General features: G+C 36.5%; 6 protein-coding genes across 9 annotated transcripts; 4 read left to right on the top strand and 2 right to left on the bottom strand.

The window, feature by feature from the left end:
- The first annotated feature begins 326 nt into the window (after positions 1-326).
- Positions 327-5,426, top strand: LOC104760131 (uncharacterized). 3 transcript variants are annotated; one of them, XR_762851.3, is made up of 8 exons: positions 327-484; positions 589-919; positions 1,027-1,160; positions 1,288-1,407; positions 1,587-1,881; positions 4,659-4,815; positions 4,901-5,034; positions 5,156-5,426. XR_762851.3 is itself a non-coding variant. In XM_010483014.3 (6 exons), the coding sequence occupies exons 2-6, from the start codon at positions 850-852 to the stop codon at positions 3,614-3,616; spliced, it is 669 nt and encodes a 222-aa protein (XP_010481316.1). In that variant the 5' UTR covers positions 327-484; positions 589-849; the 3' UTR covers positions 3,617-4,642. The 3 variants fall into 3 exon arrangements, 2 of the variants coding, with proteins under 2 accessions (XP_010481316.1, XP_010481305.1); XM_010483014.3 differs by lacking the exons at positions 4,659-4,815; positions 4,901-5,034; positions 5,156-5,426 and adding an exon at positions 3,567-4,642; XM_010483003.3 differs by lacking the exons at positions 4,659-4,815; positions 4,901-5,034; positions 5,156-5,426 and adding an exon at positions 1,946-2,472 and having other exon boundaries at positions 1,587-1,851.
- Positions 5,427-7,123: 1,697 nt separating this feature from the next.
- LOC104778534 (uncharacterized) lies at positions 7,124-9,469 on the top strand. Its single transcript, XM_019239395.2, has 7 exons — positions 7,124-7,617; positions 7,714-7,917; positions 8,016-8,155; positions 8,309-8,564; positions 8,657-8,857; positions 8,952-9,091; positions 9,211-9,469. The coding sequence occupies exons 1-7, from the start codon at positions 7,344-7,346 to the stop codon at positions 9,286-9,288; spliced, it is 1,293 nt and encodes a 430-aa protein (XP_019094940.2). The 5' UTR covers positions 7,124-7,343; the 3' UTR covers positions 9,289-9,469.
- Positions 9,470-9,619: 150 nt separating this feature from the next.
- On the top strand, positions 9,620-11,598 carry LOC104760121 (uncharacterized protein OsI_027940). Its single transcript, XM_010482982.3, has 6 exons — positions 9,620-9,989; positions 10,303-10,489; positions 10,597-10,753; positions 10,856-10,902; positions 10,990-11,095; positions 11,239-11,598. The coding sequence occupies exons 1-6, from the start codon at positions 9,985-9,987 to the stop codon at positions 11,343-11,345; spliced, it is 609 nt and encodes a 202-aa protein (XP_010481284.1). The 5' UTR covers positions 9,620-9,984; the 3' UTR covers positions 11,346-11,598.
- Positions 11,599-11,916: 318 nt separating this feature from the next.
- Positions 11,917-13,091, top strand: LOC104760114 (uncharacterized). Its single transcript, XM_010482970.2, has 3 exons — positions 11,917-12,338; positions 12,647-12,768; positions 12,856-13,091. The coding sequence occupies exons 1-3, from the start codon at positions 11,999-12,001 to the stop codon at positions 12,967-12,969; spliced, it is 576 nt and encodes a 191-aa protein (XP_010481272.1). The 5' UTR covers positions 11,917-11,998; the 3' UTR covers positions 12,970-13,091.
- LOC104760108 (E3 ubiquitin-protein ligase NLA) lies at positions 13,059-15,347 on the bottom strand. Of its 2 annotated transcripts, none has more exons than XM_010482959.3 (6): positions 14,721-15,347; positions 14,376-14,623; positions 14,000-14,281; positions 13,598-13,735; positions 13,451-13,509; positions 13,059-13,350 (listed from the first exon to the last, which is right to left on the bottom strand). In XM_010482959.3, exons 1-6 carry the CDS (start codon positions 14,911-14,913, stop codon positions 13,245-13,247), a joined length of 1,026 nt encoding a protein of 341 aa, XP_010481261.2. In that variant the 5' UTR covers positions 14,914-15,347; the 3' UTR covers positions 13,059-13,244. The 2 variants fall into 2 exon arrangements, with proteins under 2 accessions (XP_010481261.2, XP_087363780.1); XM_087507654.1 differs by having other exon boundaries at positions 13,059-13,344.
- A 2,386-nt stretch (positions 15,348-17,733) lies between these two features.
- LOC104760107 (beta-glucosidase 11) lies at positions 17,734-20,762 on the bottom strand. The gene is made up of 12 exons (XM_010482958.3): positions 20,402-20,762; positions 20,222-20,285; positions 20,094-20,149; positions 19,879-19,954; positions 19,726-19,797; positions 19,531-19,618; positions 18,974-19,444; positions 18,670-18,890; positions 18,563-18,591; positions 18,396-18,483; positions 18,195-18,285; positions 17,734-18,109 (listed from the first exon to the last, which is right to left on the bottom strand). Exons 1-12 carry the CDS (start codon positions 20,534-20,536, stop codon positions 17,908-17,910), a joined length of 1,593 nt encoding a protein of 530 aa, XP_010481260.2. The 5' UTR covers positions 20,537-20,762; the 3' UTR covers positions 17,734-17,907.
- Positions 20,763-20,791: the final 29 nt, after the last annotated feature.

The raw sequence follows: 20,791 nt of genomic DNA, 5'->3' as shown, positions 1-20,791 counted from the left end.
TACACAGTTAGCCCACACAGAGATTTGGTTAACTTGGTGAACCAGAAAACGTCGATGGCCACCGGCGTCGCTGGAATGATGATAGCGACAGATCAAAAACCCATTTCCGACTCATATTTTCTCTCAGTTCGACGGATCGAACCTTCATCACAGATTTGAGAAAGAATCGGAGAAACGAGAGAGAGAGAGGGGGAGAAAAAATATTAGCTATTTTTTTCTTTTTCTTTTGTTAATTAGTCCAACCAATCATGAACCGACATATACACGATTCTTAACAATTCTAAAATCACTTAACTTAACACATTTAGCCCACAAATTTAGAGCCCATAAGTTTAGATAGCCCATAAGTTTCGTATATATAAAAAAAAAAGTGAAAAGTTGAAAGAAACCCCTATAAGCTGCGACTGACTGCTCACAAGGTCGAGAACTTGCCGTCTGTAGATCTCTCATCTTCTCTCCTGGGCGGGCGATATTATTAATCGAGGTTGGTCTCAGATTGCTTAATCTGTTGTTCAATTTCAAGTGCGTAGGTTGGATTTTTGAATTATTCACGTCTGATTGATTTTATAATTAATGTTAAAATTAAAGGATGTTGAAGAAGGTAAAACGTCGGTGTGGTGGGATATTGACCGCTGTCCGGTTCCCGTTGGTTACGATGCTTGTCGGGTCGGTCCGTCTATACAATCGGCGTTGGAGAAGTTAAGGCTGCTCTGGTCCTCTCACCATCACTGCCGTGGGCAACTTAAAACACACACCTGAGCACGTCCTGCGAGGGTTATCTTCCTCCGGAATCGTTGTTAAACACAGCCCTATGGGAAAGCCTGCCCTGGTCTCTCTGAGGATCTGGAAATGGATCGCTACAACCCTCTCCAGCCGTTTCCAATTGATTCTCTCGAAAGCTTACTTATGGAAACCACAAGTATGTGTGTGTTTGTGCCCTCTCCTTCTCTCTCTCAATTTCTTGTTGGACTGATCAACTGCCTTACTTTTTTTTCTTACTTTTTTTCTTTTTTAATTTCTCCACAGATTCAGGGGCACTTGATGAGGAAACACTTGAATCTGCCTTCTGGGATTGCTGTGTGTGCTCGTGCGATCCTCCTAGCCAATGCTTTGAAAGTTTTGTCACGCATCTATCTGATGAAGACCATCTTGAAGAGCTGGTAATCAAGCAGAGCATTGTTATCGATACTTTTTTAACTGTTTTTTTTCTTTTTTTTTTTTTTAGTCAAACACCCTGTAGTCGTCACTTCCTAGTTTTGACCCTTTGTTCATATGTTGTTCAAGCAGATGTTGGTTACGAGAACACCACCTCCTACTCCACTCGAGGATTGTCCACTGGAGAATCTGGGCAATGTGAAGCTGGTTCGACTTGAAAATCCACCCTTTAGTAGATGCCATAAAGATAAGGTAATCCATCCAAACTGGACAGACTTTTTTCATTTTGTCATTTATTTAACTTATTTTTGAGTCAAAGACAACGGCCAAGTAGTTTACCTTTCTCACTTTTTCTCATTTTGTTTGCCTAAAAATGACCCCAAATAGTCATTCACTTTTTCTGACTGAATGTGCGTTTGGTTTTCAATCAGTTGTCGAAGCTGTTGACTATAAGTGTGCCACTCCAGCACTTAAGTGCACCACTAAGTGAGGCTCCCCAGATAAACATGGATGCTGTAACATTGGTCTTTTGGGACATCAAGATGTGTCCGGTTCCACGTGGCTGTCATCCTCGTCGGGTCGGTCCGCCTATTAAACTGTTTCTTAAGAATAAAGGCTACTCTGGTCATCTCACCATCACTGCCATTGGCGTACTAAAAGACGTCCCTAATGACGTGTTGGAAGGAGTCTATTCCGGTGGAGTCTCTCTTAATAACATTTTCACTGGTTAGGATTGTCTTATCTCTGCGCCTTTCTTTCTTAATAATGGATGTTTTTCCTTGTTGATTAGAGAGTAGTCTTTCTGGCACTGTGGAACGTCTGATTTGTGAGTTTATTGAAGATGCAACGTTTGTTCAAAAGGATGAACTACTTCAAAAGAACAGAGTACTGATACAAGAACAGAGCACCAGGTGGTTTATATCGGCGATTAACAAGCCAGAAGTTTTACAAAGGATTGGAAGGCACATGAAACTTCTAGAAGGTTGAAGAGTTTCATGTTTACAATATGAATGTAAACATGAAGAAAGAGGAGAATTTCCTAAACTAAAAGGAAAAAGGAAATTGTCCAATTCTCATTAGGATTAGAATAAGGAATAAACCTAGTTCTATAAATAGGGTGCAAAAGCTATGTGTAAGCTTTAGCACAAACAAGAGAAAGTTAATCTAGCTAATAAGTTTTAGTCTTAGAGAAAAGATAAGAGCTAAGAACTTATAGAGAGCGTAAGGTTTCTTTAAAGAGTTTTGAGAGATAAGAAAATTGTTTAGAACAAACTTATAAACAGATTTTCTATTAATCAAAAAGGAGTTTGAGAGAAACCATTATTTCGTTGTTTAGATTGTTAGTTCTTACACTTTCAATTGGTATCAGAGCAGCACTTGTTCGAAATATTACATGTGAGATTCTGCGGACAAGATGGAGAGCTACGGAGATCTCATCAACAACAATAAAGTTGTCTTGGATGATGGGAACTATGGATTTTGGAAGTCAATGATCAAATCCATAATAGGAGGTATTGATCGTCTTGCTTGGAAAATTGTGCTGGAAAAGTGGGAGGAGCCTAATTATGCGCTGCATCAGGTCTCGCCGGCAAAGAAAAGATTTGTCCTCGAATCTTGTATCTTCGCTGCATCAGCTCCCTCCGGCCAAGAAAGATTCGCCCTCGATTCTTCAACAACGTTTTCAGCACATTCGATGTTTGCAGATTCATCATCACTCCCATTGTTTGGTTTTGCCCGATTTTTGCACGGAAACGATCTGACCCGAAATTTGCACGAACCCGGTCTGACTCGAAACTTTAACCAAACCAGTCTGACCCGGAATTTGCACGGATCTCTTCTTTAACAACTTCTGTCTCAAACCCTAAATTTGCACAGAGCCGATTTTTGAAACCAGCTTGTGGAAAAACAAAATCCATAACTATAACATCCTCTTCATAGATGTCATAGATGGGATCACCATAGATCTCTCTGTAGATCTCATGGTTTTCTTTCTCTTCAAAAAACAAACTTTCGCTAATCAACATGATCACCAGAATTGTTCTTCAATTGAGAAATTAAAGAGACAAAGCTCTGATACCAACTGACGTAGCGGAAGCTAAGATAATACAAAGATCTTATTTAGTCTAAGAATACCTAAGATCAATGTCTTCCTGAAATCGTTGAGATCTCTTTGGATCTATCCGAAAACAAGGGTTTGTGAATACTCTTCACACAAAAGCTAAAAGCTCTTAATTTTATTAATCAAATCAACTCTCCCATACAATAGGCCTGAATAGGCTATTTATAATAAAACCAGAAAACTCTAATAAATCTCTGTAATATTCTAGAAACCTCTAAAGGTAAATCATATAATTAATAATAATGTTAAAATACAAATAAATGGAAATAATCCTAATTATGCGCTGCATCAGGTCAGCTGCAGAAAAAGAAGTGGTTGTTGAGTTTTACACTAAAGATGTGAGAACTGGGCGTGCTTATGCGGATAAGTACAATTTGCTTTCTGAGAATAAAGACTCTACACCGATTTGAAGACAAACAGAGGAGGGTTCTTCTTCGACATCTGAGGTAATTCAGTTGGGTAGCATTCGTGTGTCATAGTTTGGTCAAGTAGATGAAGAGAGTTCATATGGAGCTTTGGTCGATACTGCTCAAGCGCTCCGAAGACTCACTGATGTTGTTCAAAGGTTTATTCAGAGTCATCCTTTATCCAAGATGCTTTGAGTTTTTTTTTACTATTGTGTTCACAAGCAGGGGGAGAAGAATTCAGAGATTCAGAGTTTTTGGGGGAGCAGTAGAGTTCAGAGATTCTGGGGGAGCTGTACAACAGATTGAAATTTCAAAAGGAACTAGCTTTTATTTCTGCAAGCTTGTTGCAGACTATTTTGATTTCATTTTGTGTATTTTGCAAACATGACTTTTCGTTTGGAACTTTTAAAGAGGAAGTCTTGAAGTTATTTTGAGTGTGTTCATGAGTTTTGATAAGCAGATGCTTGTGAAGCACAAAGTTAAAAAAGGGGGAGATTGAAGATGCAACGTTTGTTCAAAAGGATGAACTACTTCAGAAGAACAGAGCACCAGGTGGTTTATGTCGGCGATTAACAAGCCAGAAGTTTTACAAAGGATTGGAAGGCACATGAAGCTTCTAGAAGGTTGAAGAGTTTCATGTTTACAATAGGAATGTAAACATAAAGAAAGAGGAGAATTTCCTAAACTAAAAGGAAAAAGGAAATTGTCCAATTCTCATTAGGATTAGAATAAGGAATAAACCTAGTTCTATAAATAGGGTGCAAAAGCTATGTGTAAGCTTTAGCACAAACAAGAGAAAGTTAATCTAGCTATTAAGTTTTAGTCTTAGAGAAAAGATAAGAGCTAAGAACTTAGAGAGAGCGTAAGGTTTCTTTAAAGAGTTTTAAGAGATAAGAAAATTGTTTAGAACAAACTTGTAAACAGATTTTCTATTAATCAAAAAGGAGTTTGAGAGAAACCATTATTTCGTTGTTCAGATTGTCAGTTCTTACACTATCATTTACCAGTAGCAATCCACCTCCAGCTAATATAATGGTCATTTCCGACGCAAAATCCTTCAATGATTCTCCCGCCTGGAATCAAGGGGATACAACATTCTTCGATGTGATTCTCTCGAAAGCTTTTTTCTGGCAGGTTTGTCTTTGTACTGAAAGAAATAGTACTAACTGGCTACATACAATATGTTGGTCAACTAAACTGGCTTACTTTTATTCCACAGATTCAGGGGCACTTGACGATGATAAATGCAGTGAGTCTGCCTTCTGGATTTGCTCATTATGCCACATGGATCTTGGTGGCCAAGGCTTTGATAATTACACCACTCATGTTAATAGTAGGCGACATCAACGGGAGGTAATAAAACATCGTAGCCAAACCAGACGGACTTGTATTAATAATATATTTTGTCATTGCTCACAAGTAGTTTTGCTTGCGTAATTTTGAGGACCCCATTGCATTTGTTTTTCTATTGCAGTTGTTGTTGGACAGTTTGCCTTCGAATGCTCGGTTTCATCGTACGGAGAATGCTCCCAACCATGGTGACAACAACGGCGAGAAGTGTGGACGATAAGAAGAAGTGAAGAAGGCCCATGGTGTTTGTTTAACTAAATAAACTTATGTTTGTTTGTTTGTATTATATAATTAACTACTGTCTACTGTAAAAGAGAAACTCATGGTCATGGAATGGCAAATTAACTTATGGAACAAGACAAAAAAAAAAATGGTTACGGTTTCATGCTCCCACACCCTTTCTCCCTCTTCTCACATTTGCCTAGTAGCCTCCGTATTGACTCTGTTTCTCTGTAATTCCGGGCCGTGCATTAAATAGTTTGTTGAGAAAACAAAAATTCTCTCTTCTTGGAAATCAAAACCAAAGAAACAAAATCATATTTTTCTTATAAACCTCCTGAGAATGTCATACTGCTGAGAGAGTCGCCGATGATCCATGTAGACGTTGAAGTAAGCCGATCATCTCTGTAAAATATCTCGCCGGTGGATTCTGTCAACGACGACGTCTAATACTCTCTTCTCTTTTAATTTCCTTTTTTAGTTTTTTTTAATACTGTAATTGACTTTGTCCAAACTAAGGAAAGGAAAGGTTTTTCGCTTTTGATTTTCAGATTTTAAACTCTTATGAAATTAATAAGAGCTTTTAAAAGAAATCTAAAGAGCTATATTTTATTAGTAACTAGATTAGTACCCGCTTGATGCGGGGTTTTTAAAACTTCTACTAAAATAAAATTTTAAAAGAATATATTAATATTTTTTATAAATGAAATATATTTTTCATAAATAAATATATAAATATTCTTAGTTAGAGATAATTTTTACTTTAATATACTGATTTATATTTTATATTTTAAAATTATTATTACAATTAGGACAATAATCTAAAGTTACATTATGAGCCACCAAAACTTTTTCAAACATTCATATTATTACAGGAGGTCAAACCCAAGACCAAGCATTAGGAATATCAAGTCAACCACAGACCAATATTGTCAAATTTCAAAAAAGTTTCGCAAATTATTCATGTTTTACATGGAGTTAACCCGTCAAATTAGAATCCACGTACAATTTTACTATATGTTTTACCACTAAAAGTATGTTCTTACTTCTAAAAATATTTTATTGTTAAAGTTTATTTTTATCACCACCTATAAAATGATTTTGTGAACAAATTAAACCAATTTTTGTTCATTTACTTTCAATCTGATGTACTTCCTTTTCACCACCAAAATTTGTCTGTGACAGTTTGTATAACCACTATTTTTTTTTTTAATTGTTTACTCAAAAAATATTCTGGATAAAAAAAACAATATCTACATGATTGCAATGAGTTTATGACCAACCCAATAAAATTTGAGAAATTGAAAGATAATTAATTTGACATAATAAAAAATAAAAAATTAAAATGATAAGCAAGATGATATATGAGTCTTAGATAATTTAGAGATAGAAATATAAAAAAAAAAAAAGAAGAAAGAAATATTGATAGTTAGTAGATTTCCTTTTTACAATAGGTTTAGATTTTTTACCTTTTTTAATATTTTAGTAAATTTGGAATTGACATATGTCAATACAAGTAACACGTGTCACGATCTTGTTAATGGGTAACTTTGACATAGTAAAAATAAAAATTGAAAATTATAAGCAAGATAATATAAGAGTCTTAGATAATTTAGAGATATAAAATATTAAAAACGAAAGAATAAACAAATATTGATAGTTAGTAGATTTATTTTTTTACAATAGGTTTAGAACTTTTACTTTTAAATTTTTAGTTTTTTTTTAATGTTTTAGTAAAATTAGAATTAACATGACTCATGTCAACATATTATAGATACAAATAACATTTATCATGATCTTGTTAATGAGTAACTTTGACATCAAAGTTTATGTAATAAGATTTTAAAAAGCTGTAAATAGTACTTAATTAAATGTTGAAATATTTATTTGCAGTGGTAATACTTTTGAAGTAATATATAATCCCACATTAATATCTAATTTTTATTAAAATATATGATCCCTATTCTGGCTATTATGAGGAATTATTATAAGTAAATAACAAAAACTCTTTGGTCTGGTTGTTGGTGTGAACTGTGAATATCTCTCATCAATTGCTTAAGGAGCCTGAGATAGTCAAAGTCTTGAACCAATCTATGGAGAGAATCGTCGGTTTAGGTCACACATCATCTACTCTCGATACGGAGAAGGCTGTGGCTGAAACATCGGTCTTTTGGGATATCAAGACGTGTCCGGTTCCCCCTGAATATGATGCTCGTCTGGTCGCTCCCTGCATTAAACGGTATTTGAAATACTTAGGCTACTCTGGTCCTCTCACCATCATTGCCCTTGGTCTACTAGCAGACGTCCCTGATGGCATCCTGCGAGCGGTCTCTTCTACTGGAATCGTTCTTAACAACGTCCCCTTCCGTTAGTATCTTCTCATCCTTGTGCTTTCTACAGTTTTTTTTCTCCTTGTTTGAATAGAGAGTCTTTTAAAATATTTAGTTTTGTGAAATGAAACAGGAGGTTCCACAGGCATTTTGGAAACTATGTGTGAGTGGACCGAGAGTCATCCACCTCCAGCTAACATGATGCTCATATCCTCCAATCCGTCTACCTTCCCTCAAATTCTTAGAAAGCCACATTATTCTGGATACAATATTTTTGAGCTGTGTCCATATGATTCTCCTAATCCTGAATCCCTCTGGAAAGACTTCCTTCTGAAAGGTGTGTGTTTGTCCTTTCTCACTCTCTGCTTGAATTATTTACAAGCAAATCTCTTGTTCAACCTATATCTAGCTACTTTATTTTTATTTTCCCCACAGATTCAGGCGCACTGAAGGAGGATATGTGTAATGGAACGTGTGAAACTGCCTCCTGGCTTTGCACAGTATGCTATGATCATTTCTGCCAAGGATTTGAAAATTTCACCACCCATTTCTCTAGTGAAGAACATGAAGTGATGGTAATTAAGCATATCCTAGTCATACCAAACAGATTTCTCGTATCAAAACGTTTTCTAGCAATCTCTTAGTGTACTTTCCCTTTCTCAATTTTTTTTTTTTTAGTTTTGTATGCGCAATTTTTAACCAATGTTAGTTTATCTTGAACTATGAAGGCTACCTGGATCGACAACCAGCTTGTGGCTGTAACATCGGTCTTTTGGGACATCAAGAGGTGTCCTGTTCCCGCTGGTTGTGATGCTCGTAGGGTCGGTCCGACTATCAAACAGTATTTGGCTGAATTAGGCTACTCTGGTCCTCTCACCATCTATGCCTTTGGCCTACTAACTGACATCCCTGATGATGTCCTGCTAGCAGTCTCTTCCTCTGGAATTGTTCTTAATCACATCGCACTTAATGACATCGCCTACGGTTAATATCTCCGCATCCTTTACCCTTTCTACAGTACATTTGTTTTCCTTTAATGAATAGAGAGGGTCTCAAGTCTTTTGTTTCTCAAACAGATTCCGATGAGGTTATTCACCTTATGTATCAGTGGGCCTTTTCCTACAAACCTCCAACTAATATGATGGCCATATGCCCCTATTCGACATTCTTCGGCAAAGTTATTGGCGATCTACAAGGGTTGGGATACAACATTATTCAGCCGTTTCCTTGTGATTCTCCTTATTCAGAGTCCCTCTGGAAAACATTTCTTCTCGAAGGTGTGTGCTTGTCCCCTACTCCCCCTCTCACTGTGTTGTTGAAATGTCCAACATGCATATCTGTTGCTAAACTAGCTACTTTTTTTTTTCACAGATTCGGGGGAATTTGAGGAGGATAAGTGCAGTGAAACGCGTGAACATGCCTCTTGGGTTTGCTCAGTATGCGATGATATATCTGGCCAAGGCTTTGAAAATTTCACCAAGCATCTCAAAACCAAAGAACATGCACTGAAGGTAGTTAAGCATAACATCCAAACCAGATGGACTTGTTGTATCAATACGTTTTGTCATTGTCAAACTGTTTTAATTTGATCAGTCAAACCAAGCTCTTACCACAAGTAGTTGATGTGCAGATGTCATGCCCGAGTCATCCCAGTGAGAAAGACGAGGATGCAGTTGAATCCGGGGATGGGGAGGCTCGATCCCCTTGATTCTCCTTCCGCGTAATGCTACTACCATTGTGATTGAGGAAGCAAGCTACCAACCAAAGGCCTCTTTAAATATTTATCTGAAAATATTGAGATTTCTAAATTTTAGTTTTGTTTGCGTAAATTTGACCCCATCTTACTTGGGGAAGTCTGAAATAGTAATATTATTTCATTTTTTTTTTAATTAAGGAAATCATTGTTTTAAGAACAAGAAATTAAAAAAAAAAAAAAAAAAACTCAAAACATTAATCTATTAGGATAAGTGGGAATACTTAATTGTTCTTACTTTGTGACTTTGTCAAGAAACTTAATTGTTCTTGCTTTCTGAAAAACTGGGCAATTGGATTCATACAACTGATACAAGAGCATTGATAGATGATACCAAAACTATAAGTTTGGTTTAAGTATTGAATTTGGGCCCAAAAAGAGTAGTAAAAGTAAAAAGGCTATCATTGCTTTTTCTGTCCAAAAATAACCTCAGCCGTTGGATTCTATATGATTCAACTAACTTTCTGTACACTAGCACGCATACGATAACCACTCGATGTTCTTCTTCTATAACATAATCTAGTTGAAGAAACCAAAGAACAGAGAGAGAGGCTCTATTCTTCGATCAAAAGAAAAAATCTTTGCGTCGTCATCATCGTTGTTACTCTTTAGGGTTTTCGCACGAGTTCCTTCTGCTTCCTGTTTTATATTATGAGGTAAATCAAGTCTGCGTCTTTTTATATAATTCTGGCGGATTTGGGGATACGGTTTTCTTAGTTTCCTTTAAGTTGGGAACAAAACAAATATTTAGGGGTTTAGATTCAGACCTAGGGTTTATGGTGTCGGCTCAGTAACTTCTTTGCGTTTACCAATGTCGCTTGTGAATACCTTGTGGAGAAATAAGAGATTTTGGGATCTGTGCTTTTAGGGCTTTAAAGTTACAGTTTTTCGTTAACATCTGCATCCTTAGCATCTGTCAATTGCACAGTTGTATCATCTTCTTACTGTTTTTGCTGTGTGATATTGCAGTCATCATCCAGAAGTGAAGTGGGCTGAGAGAGCGGATAAGGTCTATCTAACTGTGCAATTGACAGATGCTAAGGATGCAGATGTTAAGCTTGATCCTGAAGGAGTCTTTAATTTCTCTGCAAAAGCTGGATCTGATAACCAGCTTTTTGAGCTTAAGCTTGAACTTAACGATAAGGTCAATGTAGAGGTGAGATGATCAGTCTTTGTCTCCTTGTTCTTGCTATTGTATTTTATTTGTTCTTTCTATTTGGTTTCTAATTGTCTCCTATTTTTTTTGTTTTTTTTTTTTATCAGGAAAGCAAAATCAACATCGGATTAAGAAGCATATTCTGCATCTTGGAGAAAGCAGAACCTAAATGGTGGAATAAGCTATTGCGTGGAGGGAAACCGCCTCACTATGTTAAAGTTGACTGGGACAAGTGGGTTGATGAGGATGAAGATACCCCCACTGGTTAGCACTTTCTTGACCACATCTATTCATCTTCACTCTCTGCACTTGCATAATTCTGTAGGCATTGTTAATTTTGGTTTCTTCTACTCCTTTTTTCTATAGGTCCTGAAGATATGGATATGGGTGGAATGGGCGGAATGGATTTCTCGGTTTGCTTTTTAGCTTACACTGTCAGCTAACTTTTGTTTCGTGTGCTTAAAAGATTTGAGGACTAAATATTTATCTTCTTCTTGTAGAACTTTGGTGGAATGGGAGGCATGGGTGGTATGGAAGGCCTCCAAGGGCTTGGTGGAATGGGAGGAATGGGTGGTATGGAAGAATTTGAAGATAGTGATGATGAAGGTGAGATCTTTTTCAATACCCTTTTATTTGCTTAAAGCCTTGATCAGATCATTCTTGATGCAGTGATATGGTTTTCGCGGTGTTATGTCCTGTAATCAATCAATTAGAACTCTGAGCAACCAAATGATTTTTGTATATTACAGGAGAAGAAGCCAAGTCTGGAGAGAAAAAGGAGGAAACTCAAGCTCCTGCGCATGCGACAGAAGAGGCGAAAACCGAAGAGCAAACGGCTGTGAAGAGTGACAAATGAAGACACTGTCCTTAAAACCAGTTGGTATGACTTACCGAGAAGAGTTTTATGTGTTTATGAAATATTACTGCGGCATGGTTCGATCTTTTAAATCAATTCCCTCTGCTTACTTTTATTTTGTTCGATTGTTGAGTTCTTATATGGTTTGATCTTCTTTTTTTTTTTGGTCAACTTAAAATGTTGTTTTGAACATGCAATTTTTTTGGTTGTTGTGATGACAGAAGAGTTTGTGAGAAGAAGCTCTACTTTTCAAGTTTGTTGATCTTCAGGACTTATTACAGTAGTCTATAAGCTTAAGATCGGACACAAACGAAGTTTAAGAATTACCTAAAATAGTAAAATACTTATTGTAAGCATTATTTCGTTTAAATTTTGAACCATCAAGATATACAGAATTGGACTATGAATATAACTGGTTACAGTGTATCTTTTGCTAGGAGTGCGAACATGAATCTATTTCACTGTAATGATAAGGAACATCGTATTTTTCATTAAAATACAATTTTATAATAATGAGGGAAAAAAAAGGTTAAACAATAAAACGACAACGTTTTCCAAAACCCTTGTTAAGTAAAAACCCTTTGCCGCGAACTTCATCTCTCTCTCTCTTTTGCTTCCTTCTTCATCCCAAAAAAAATCGGCGAGAGACAGAGATGGCGAGGTCGAGAAGAAAGTATAGGAACTCTAGGGCTAAAGTTCGCGTAGCTCTTCCGAAGAAAAACCCTAATATCTTCAAGCCAGCTTTCAACTTCCCACCCAAGCTCCGCGCTCTCATGGGGGACGATGTCCCCGAATGGGACGACCAAGCTAGTGTTATCCAGAACTACAGATCCTTCGGCGTCATCTCTAACCCTAATTTGCTTCGTTCTCGCATCGACCACATGATCCAGGATCCTTCCCTCAACATTCCTCCACCTCCAGAACCATCCACCGATGACCCTACTGCTAAGGAGTTCGAGCCCATGGATTCTGGAAGCGACCTCGAGGAAGACGGTACGTTTTTTAATTCCATTTTAGCTTCTAGCTGGAGACTAGTCTCTTGTTTAAGTCGGTATTGAGAATAATTTGAAAATTAGGGTTCAGAGTGACACATTAAACTGAGAGCAAATTAGGGATTAGAGTGACAAATTAGAAAATTAGGGTTTAGAGTGACAAATTTGGGGGAAAGTGATTAGCTTTGGATTCTTCACACCTTCATAGATACATATCTGGTTATTAAAAGCAGTTTACAGAGTTGGATGCAAGTTTCCATTTTTTTGGGTAACTAATTTTGTTCAAATGCTTTGTTCTGAGATGTGTAGATCTTAAGTCAGCTTTGGGGAAGCAAAGAAAAGATGGAAAGAGTGCTCCTTTACAGCCGCTTACGACTATGCAACGCACTCATATAAGACGTTTGGTTGAGAAACATGGAGATGACTTTGAGGTTTGTTTTTTATTAGCTCTACTGATTCTCACACTTTTTTTTCCTTTGTGTGATTTTTTCCTTTCTAACATCTATCTGTTGGAACAGGGCATGTTCCGAGACAGAAAGCTAAACTCTATGCAGCATTCGGTTGGGACACTACGAAAGCTATGCTCAAGATATCAGATTTACAAGGATAAGAACCCTATTTTAGTTGCATGATGATGAGATCTTTCATCTTTGTATTGTCATTGTTATAAATTTTTACAACAACACGACAACTGTTTGAACTTATTATCATTGAGAACCCCTTTTATGGTATGAAAACTATATATTATAGAGAACGCGTAGAGTTTGCATTTTTCACTAACAAATCGTCACCCTCTGTGTAAGCAAAAACACATACTCACTGAGGAAAACATATCACAATCAACATTTGAGTCTTTCAAAAGCTTATTATCAAAGCCAAGAATCTTCAAACTAGCAAGTTATATACTTTATATTCCAGTGAAGCTTCGGCATTGGTAATCCCAATACTCCTTGGCCTGCTGTAACCTTTCTGCTCTCTCTGTTTTACGCCGTTCTTCCCAGTACTCTCTGCAGCTGCAATTGCATGTTTTTTAGTTTTCTCCACAGATATTCTCAAATCTTAAGAGGCAGGTTTCAAAGACTATAAGAAGATTGGTTGCATATATGCATTTACCTTCGCTTAAGTAAGATATTGAGCTCATCCAAATGCACAGCACCTTTATAAACCCCATCCTGATATCAAATGGACAAAGAAACAGGGATTAAGAGCATGAAACAATGAAGACTAAGTTGTAATTAGCAGTGGAGAATGGAGTCTAACCTCACGGCAAAGCGGGCATTTTTCAGTTAGCTCTGCGGTTTTCAAGCCATCAATTACGTTTACTGATGCAGCAGAGCAAGCACACATGTAGCAATATATGTGACCACATGTTAGAGCTATCGGATCAAACACCGTGTCCTGTTTTCGCCATCAATTGTAAAATACGTCAGTTCAAGACCTATTCCTAGCATTACGTAAGTATCTCTCAGTCACATGCTAGAAAAAGACTTGGTCTTTGAAACGGAATCTTCCAGAGGAGAGTGGAACAGCACCTCGACACGACAAAATTAAGACTTTATCCCTATAGGCTGAAACTATCTTGTATAATTCAGAATACTAATAAGTCAACCAACAGGTTTATTGACATAGAGATTCTATCGAGTCGTTTAAAGTTTTGCTTACCAGGCATATTGAACAAGTCAAGTCAATGTCAACTTTTACGGAATCAGAAAGCTCGCAGGAGAGTAAAGGCTTCCCATCATCGAACGTGAAAGAGCAACCATCAAACAGTGCATGAACAGGAGTAGAAGGAGAAGCCACAGAAGCAGCTCCAGATTCCTTCTTAGATTCTTTCAGATTGATGTGAAACGCCATAAGCTCACAGAGCCATGGTGATTGAAGGATCTCGATTCGCATTTTCTGGACTTGTGTCTTAAACAATTGTCCTTGCCTAGACTCATGAATCTGCAGGACAAGAAAAGATGCAAACAGTACATATATATAAATTGAATAAAAAGTGTTCAAAATTGGGATCTTTAATAGGATACATAAACCAAACCTTGTCATATTTCTTGAGGATTTTTCTAATGGCGACGGCATTGATGAGAGCGTAATTAACCAAGTCTTTGCCCTCTTGGATCAAACCAAGATGGCTCGTTTTACGACTATTGCCTTTGAACCAAGTAAGACACTTTGTGAAAGCAGAAGCTAAATGTAGCTCAAGAAGCTTCTGAGCATTCTCGTTGAACCATCCTACTACGTCTTCCATCTCCTTGAGAAGCTCCGGGAAAAAATTCCCATCACAAACTAGAAAAAAAAAAAAAAATTCCACCAAATCATTAAAAACACTCTCTGGTATTTTTAATGAAACCTCGACTCTCAGGGGAATTACATCGAACAGTACCTGTGCATCCACGAGGACAATTGTGGTCATCATGTTGTTGATCAATAAAAGCAATCTTGGAAGAAGGACGACCATCATGGTTTCTTCTGCATTTCTTGAGAACCTTCTTGAGTTTCTTAAACCCAACACCGGGAAGATTCTTCTTCTGCTTCTGTACTTGCATGTACTCTTCATACTTCTTACAAAACTTCATCTTTTTCTCACAATCGCAGAGGAATCTCTCAATTTTTAATTATAAAGGATTTAAAATTTTAGATGACCATCAACAAAATTCAATTCAAAAAAAAAAAAACAGGATTTTATCAAGAAAACAAAATAAAATATTGATCTCTCCTCGTCGTTCTTATCTCTCTCTCTCTCTCTCTCTCTCTCTCTCTTGCGTCTCGTGATGGATTTTATTTATGTATATGAAACAGAAGAAGAGAGACTCAGAGACGTATTAATGAATAAAACGAAGGGTGAGAGGTCGGCGGAAAAAAACAAGTTGTGAATTTAAATGAAAACTTTAGGGAAAAAAGTCAAAACGTTAAATGAAATTTTTGGGGAACATATCTTTCTTCCTTTTTTTTAAAAAAAAGGTGAAGTTTGTGTATATTAAAACTTTCAGTGCAAAGATTGACCCATTTTGGTGGATTCATCAATTTCACTGACTTCTTTATTTATTTATTTTTGTATAAATAGTATTTGACATTTAAGGCAGATTCGTTACTAAAAAAAATAATTTGAAGATTTGTTTTTTATAAATTTAATGAGCACATTTGTTGCACATCATACACTAATGCCACGTGGATTCGAAAATCTGGATTGGTCGTATATTTTTATTGTAATTGAGTTGTATAAAATATTTTTTTTATTTTTTTTATGTGAAGGATCTATGTATAGTAGTAGATCTCAGGTATACTATTATCTTTTAATTAAAAGATCATTATGCTGGAATTATTTAGATTAGTATCATATAGATAAAATTATAAGAAAAGCTGAGGAAAACAAATAATAATTTCGTGATATTTTAAGATAATCTAATTATTATTTTTTTCAACAAAAAAAAAAAGATAAAGATGCCACCACATGAAGGGCCCTTTAAAGGCTTTTCTTCTTTTTGGGGTCAAAATTATAAACTTTTAGAAACAGTAATTACGAATACAATACAGTTTCTTTCTTCTTGGAAGTTTTTTATTGATTTGGATTTGGCCACCAAAACTTGCTTTTTTATCAGTTTCAAAGCCGCGCATTTTGTCTAACTTTACGAATTACGACCCCCTTACTTTATATTATTATATGTATCATGATTTTGCACTAATCATATTTTCTTCACCAATCACTGCCACTTTCTCTACTTTAATTTTTTTTTTTGTAAACGAGCTTTCTATTAAAACTGAAATAAGGAAAATATTACAAAAGTCCATCCAACTTTAGTGTTTGTTAGAGGGTTTAGGCCCAATGAGCAAAAAACAACATAATCAAAAAATCGTAGACTTGAACCTAGTAGTAGGCTAACCTAGTCGATGGAATAGTAAGAGTCAATCGATCACCCTAAGGTGTGGAGAACCAGTGGTGAAGTATTGAGGCAGCCAAAGTAGGATTTGAGTCCCTATATGAATCAATTCTACACCGAACTGTGGAGTCAATTAGGCGTTGTAGCGATCGGCGGTCTTGAAGTTCTAGCGGTGTAGGCGATTATTCTTCTCAGTCCAAATCAAGTAGGAAGTGCACTGCCAGGCTAAAAGAGTTAAGCGACGGCGTTCCCTCGGGCCTCGGAGGGTTTGCATCTGGTTTATGGTTGAGTCCCAGGCTTGCTGAGGTTGTATCTGACATCTGGTTGCAATCGAACGTCGTATACTATATTAGTTACATTCTTTCTCTCTTTTCTTATATATACTATATTACTTGGTTTGCTTCGGTTGTTGTTTTTACGTTTCATAAGTGAACTCTACGTAGTTTCATTCCTCCGAGAATGTGATTCTTTTTTATCTTACACACAAAAAAAAAAAAAAAAAAACATTAGAGGTATGTATAGCTCTTTCAATTTGCTTTTCAAAAGTTTCAAAGAAGATGCTAGGAAATTTAACTAGAAACTTTCTTTAGACCTTGAATGGTTACTAGTTTTTAGGTGAATTTTGGTTTTTGATTGTTTGAAAATCTATTTTCTTACCATTCAAGATTTTTAAAAATTGGATTTCCTAAAATTTAGGAAAACTACTTTTTGAGTAATTTTTCCAATTTTCAAAGAGAAACTAAAAACCATAATTTGAGGTTTTTGTGGAAAACTTTTATATTCAAGGTAATGTTTTAGTTTTGATTTTTTGGTTTATTAATTTTAAAATATACTGCAAAAACCAAAAACCAAATTTTCAAAAACTAAAAACCAATAAAAAAACCTATTGCCATTCATAGCCTTAATCTACTTTATCTTTATTTCAATGGTGTAAAATAGTGATGCATGTACTAAACCCTAGCAGTTTTTTTTCTTTTTTAAATAATTTAGTTGAAAGCTGTATGAATTGTATTTTACTTTATAATGAGGTAATGTGATAGACATATAATGTCATTATTTTTCATCTGGTAGGTTTGAACGCTTCTATTCATTATTTACTGTTGGGATATCAAAATATATCGACAACATTTTAAAGTGGCACACCATTCGTTTGTCTGCTCAAGTGGTCATCTGTTTTATTCAATTCGACTGGTTGTGATCATTTCTAGCCCCAGTGGCCAGTGCGATTGAAGTTTTCAAAAGGTAAAACAAAATTAATTACAATTTAGTCAAAGATTTTCGTATTGCACGGTTAGTAACATTGGCATACAATCATTTCGTAAATTCCAACTCATATACGTACAATGTGTAATATAATCAAGTAAATAAAATTGATGCCTTTAGTATTTGACAATCGTCTCTTGCGTGATTGAAATGCAAACGACGACACTTGAGGAATATATTAAGTATGGCTTTTATACGAAAGTGTCATGTCTTGCTTCGTACGCAATATTATAAATCTAGGTCAAACACGCTAAATCCAGCTTTAAATGTTAATCCGAATATATGGATGGAGTGTAGAATGAATACAGAATTATCATGACCACTGAACTTCGAATATTATTGGACTAGTGGATCACCTTCAATCAAAGAGAAATTGTAACAATATACCAACACCAATTTTTAGAGAGAGATTTATTGTAAAAACTATGATCAAGATGAAGCATGCGATGGCTGGTGCAGTGTTCCCGTGAGGAAGGAAGAGTACCAGTGAGCAGAGAGTTTAGGGGTCCTCTTAAGATTAGGATCCTTGAAGTCCACGTAATACAATCCATAGCTCTTCTCGTACCCACCAAATAGCTCAAACACATCCATCAACGACCACTGAAAATACCCTTTTACGTTCGATCCTTTCCTGCAATGAGATCTTTATACTTAGAACCATACTGGCCAGCACAATCATTGAATGAGACTTGTCCTACTTTAATTTTTACTGTTACCTGAGTGAATGAAGCACTGCTTCAATGTATGAGCTCAGATACTTAATCCTCGTTGTGTCCTCAAGTGATGAGTTGTGAGGAGTCACCTGACCTGTCAATAAAAAATCAATCACCAGAGAGAGAGAGAAAGAGCGATTCAGACACATGAAGAAGCAAACTAAAATCTGAGAGACAAATAGAGAGAGAGAGAGAGAGAGAGACCATTCTCTAAGATATAGACCGGAGGGTTTTTATAAGATTCTTTGATATACAAAAGTATTTGTTGCAGACTCCATGGTGTGTTTGCATGCTGAAAAAAGTAAAATCATCACACACTTATCTTGTCTCCTTTAAGTGATCACATATGAAACTTATAACTACATAAAAACCTCATTCTCGAATGATGTGTTTCTAAACACTGCAACCACAAATTGGAGAAACCAGAGTGAGCCAGATTTTTAGCTTTAATATTTCAGACAGTATCTATGTAACTTACGCGTCAGTTCCGCAGCCATGTCTGTGATGAAATCCTGGAGATTTGGTTTCAGAGAGGAAGAGTTGTCCTTGACGTAAATTGTCATGTAATTTATCACTCCTACGAAATCGAACGCGCCCTTAATCTGTTCTGACTCCTCCTTTGTAAAAGCTGGCAATCGAGACCCAACGTTGGTCTTCATCGTCTCAGGATAATCACCAAACACCAGCGGATGTAAAATCCTTACAATAACCGAATCAAGAGAGACTCAACAAATCAAAATATAGAACATGTAACATCCTTGAACTGGATTCTTTAGACTTACCAACCAATATAGAAGTCATTCACTCTAGCTGTTGCCTGCTTATCCTCTACAGAGTTAGTTAAAGGGACAACACCGTATGTGTATACGCTAATGCCTACTGATCCATGCTGCTTGTCCTGTGTAATGAATGAAGAGGAGATACTAGCTGAGCTAAAGACAATGCAATGCATATGAGAGACAGGAAGAGAGAAAAAAAAAACAGAGAGAAGAAGAAGCTTGTACTGTTTCTTGTATAAGTTTGTAGCAGAAGCATGTGCTAGCAAAATATTGTGTACGGCAATGTAAGGTTCAATGGAAGAGTTTCCATTGGAACAATTAAGTCCAAATGGAGGAGAGCATCGAGCAGGCGGTGTTATACCGGCGTCATACCCTCCAAGGGCAAACACATTGACCTCATTTATAGTAGTCCAGTGTGACACTCTATCTCCAAACTCCTTGAAGCAAGTATTTGCATAAGCTGTGAAGTCTCTCCTACAATCATTACAAGAAGATTTATGTAATCAGTTTAATATTACTAATCAAAAAGAATAAATTAGATGAACGGAGAAGAATCATACACGCTTTCTTGGCTGAGCCAACCTCCATATTCATCTTCTAGGGCCTGTGGAAGATCAAAGTGGTGCAATGTAACGTGTGGCTGGATTCCTGCTTAGCCAAATCACCAGGATCCACAACATTAAAAGCTGATCCAAGAAGATTTCTTTGGTATTTCTTTATAGCTAATTAAAAAGGCTCAGGGTACAAAATTTAACCATGAGTGATCAATTCATCTATAAGATTGTTGTAGTATTGTAGCCCCTTGGGATTGACTGGTCCTCTTCCACCTGAAATAAATCCAACTGCGTAAAGCTTTCATATTGAGAATGCTTCGATTAAATTCTCAATCAATATGCGGACAACCATACTTGGTAAAAGCCTTGACCATGATATGGAAAATTTATAAGCCTCCAATCCTATGTCTGCCATGAGCTTCACATCTTCCTGCAAACATCAAGCAATGTTAATGCCTGAATTGGTCAATCGATGCAGAGATTTACTATATCAAGTTTCCATCTGTCACACGGAACGCACACAGAGAGATATGTAATAATAATTACTATAGATGATAAAAATCAGGGACCTTGTATTTGTGATATTGGTCACACGCAACATCTGCAGCTGCTACTCCCGAGTGTCCTACAATGAAACTATGATCAAGCAAAGAAACCATTCAGTTTGTTAAACTATGATCAAGCAAAGAAACCAAACCGGCATGAGCAAAAACATCCCAAATGCTAGGAGTTCTCCCATCTTCGTTAGCAGCTCCTTCCACCTGTTGTAAATCATATGGACAAAACACTGTTTTATCTTATCGTTTATAATGCGAGCATGAAGGTGAAAATGTAATGTAAAAATCTCAGCATAAATTCAGTAAAAGGTATAAAGAACCTGATAAGCTGATGTGCCAGACCCAAAGACAAAGTCTGGTGGGAAGTCATTTCTGCCGTATTGGACGGACGAGACTGCGGTAAAAGCCAAAGCCAACAGAGGAAGGACCGTGAGACTATTGTTCAACAGTTTCATCTCTCTCTCTCTCTGGTCTGTCACCAAACAGAGCAAAAACTTTTAGCAAGCAAGTACAATAATGAACGGTGAACACATGTGATGTATATCTTTTTAGAGTTGAGAAATTTGGTTCAAACACGAAATTTCATTGTCTGGACTCTGTTTCTACAGTGAGTCCAGTCCGTTTGACAAGTTTGATGAAGAAATTAAGTGCAAAAAGTCCAATAAAAAGAAGATACGTTGCAGACATGATGTGTGTGGCTTAAAAGAGCT

The sequence above is a fragment of the Camelina sativa genome, chromosome 3 (genome assembly GCF_030686135.1).
Source record: "Camelina sativa cultivar CO46 ecotype springtype chromosome 3, ASM3068613v1".
Taxonomy (NCBI): domain Eukaryota; kingdom Viridiplantae; phylum Streptophyta; class Magnoliopsida; order Brassicales; family Brassicaceae; genus Camelina; species Camelina sativa.
Note: the sequence above shows the minus strand (reverse complement) of the source record. Positions and strands in the feature narration are given on the sequence as shown.

Coding starts and splice junctions, on each gene's coding strand:
- LOC104760131 (XM_010483003.3), top strand. CDS start 850: ATGGATCGCTACAACCCTCTCCAGCCGTTTCCAATTGATTCTCTCGAA. Junction 920..1,026: donor CTTACTTATGGAAACCACAA/GTATGTGTGTGT, acceptor ATTTCTCCACAG/ATTCAGGGGCACTTGATGAG. Junction 1,852..1,945: donor GTTGGAAGGAGTCTATTCCG/GTGGAGTCTCTC, acceptor CTTGTTGATTAG/AGAGTAGTCTTTCTGGCACT.
- LOC104778534 (XM_019239395.2), top strand. CDS start 7,344: ATGGAGAGAATCGTCGGTTTAGGTCACACATCATCTACTCTCGATACG. Junction 8,156..8,308: donor GTGAAGAACATGAAGTGATG/GTAATTAAGCAT, acceptor TGAACTATGAAG/GCTACCTGGATCGACAACCA. Junction 8,565..8,656: donor ACTTAATGACATCGCCTACG/GTTAATATCTCC, acceptor TTTCTCAAACAG/ATTCCGATGAGGTTATTCAC.
- LOC104760114 (XM_010482970.2), top strand. CDS start 11,999: ATGGCGAGGTCGAGAAGAAAGTATAGGAACTCTAGGGCTAAAGTTCGC. Junction 12,339..12,646: donor AAGCGACCTCGAGGAAGACG/GTACGTTTTTTA, acceptor TGAGATGTGTAG/ATCTTAAGTCAGCTTTGGGG. Junction 12,769..12,855: donor AACATGGAGATGACTTTGAG/GTTTGTTTTTTA, acceptor CTGTTGGAACAG/GGCATGTTCCGAGACAGAAA.
- LOC104760107 (XM_010482958.3), bottom strand. CDS start 20,536: ATGAAACTGTTGAACAATAGTCTCACGGTCCTTCCTCTGTTGGCTTTG. Junction 19,798..19,878: donor ATGGTCAAGGCTTTTACCAA/GTATGGTTGTCC, acceptor GATTTATTTCAG/GTGGAAGAGGACCAGTCAAT. Junction 19,445..19,530: donor TGGCTCAGCCAAGAAAGCGT/GTATGATTCTTC, acceptor TAATGATTGTAG/GAGAGACTTCACAGCTTATG.
- LOC104760121 (XM_010482982.3), top strand. Junction 10,490..10,596: donor ACGATAAGGTCAATGTAGAG/GTGAGATGATCA, acceptor TTTTTTTATCAG/GAAAGCAAAATCAACATCGG. Junction 11,096..11,238: donor TGAAGATAGTGATGATGAAG/GTGAGATCTTTT, acceptor TGTATATTACAG/GAGAAGAAGCCAAGTCTGGA.
- LOC104760108 (XM_010482959.3), bottom strand. CDS start 14,913: ATGAAGTTTTGTAAGAAGTATGAAGAGTACATGCAAGTACAGAAGCAG. Junction 13,510..13,597: donor AATGCCCGCTTTGCCGTGAG/GTTAGACTCCAT, acceptor ATTTGATATCAG/GATGGGGTTTATAAAGGTGC. Junction 13,351..13,450: donor AATATCTTACTTAAGCGAAG/GTAAATGCATAT, acceptor ATGCAATTGCAG/CTGCAGAGAGTACTGGGAAG.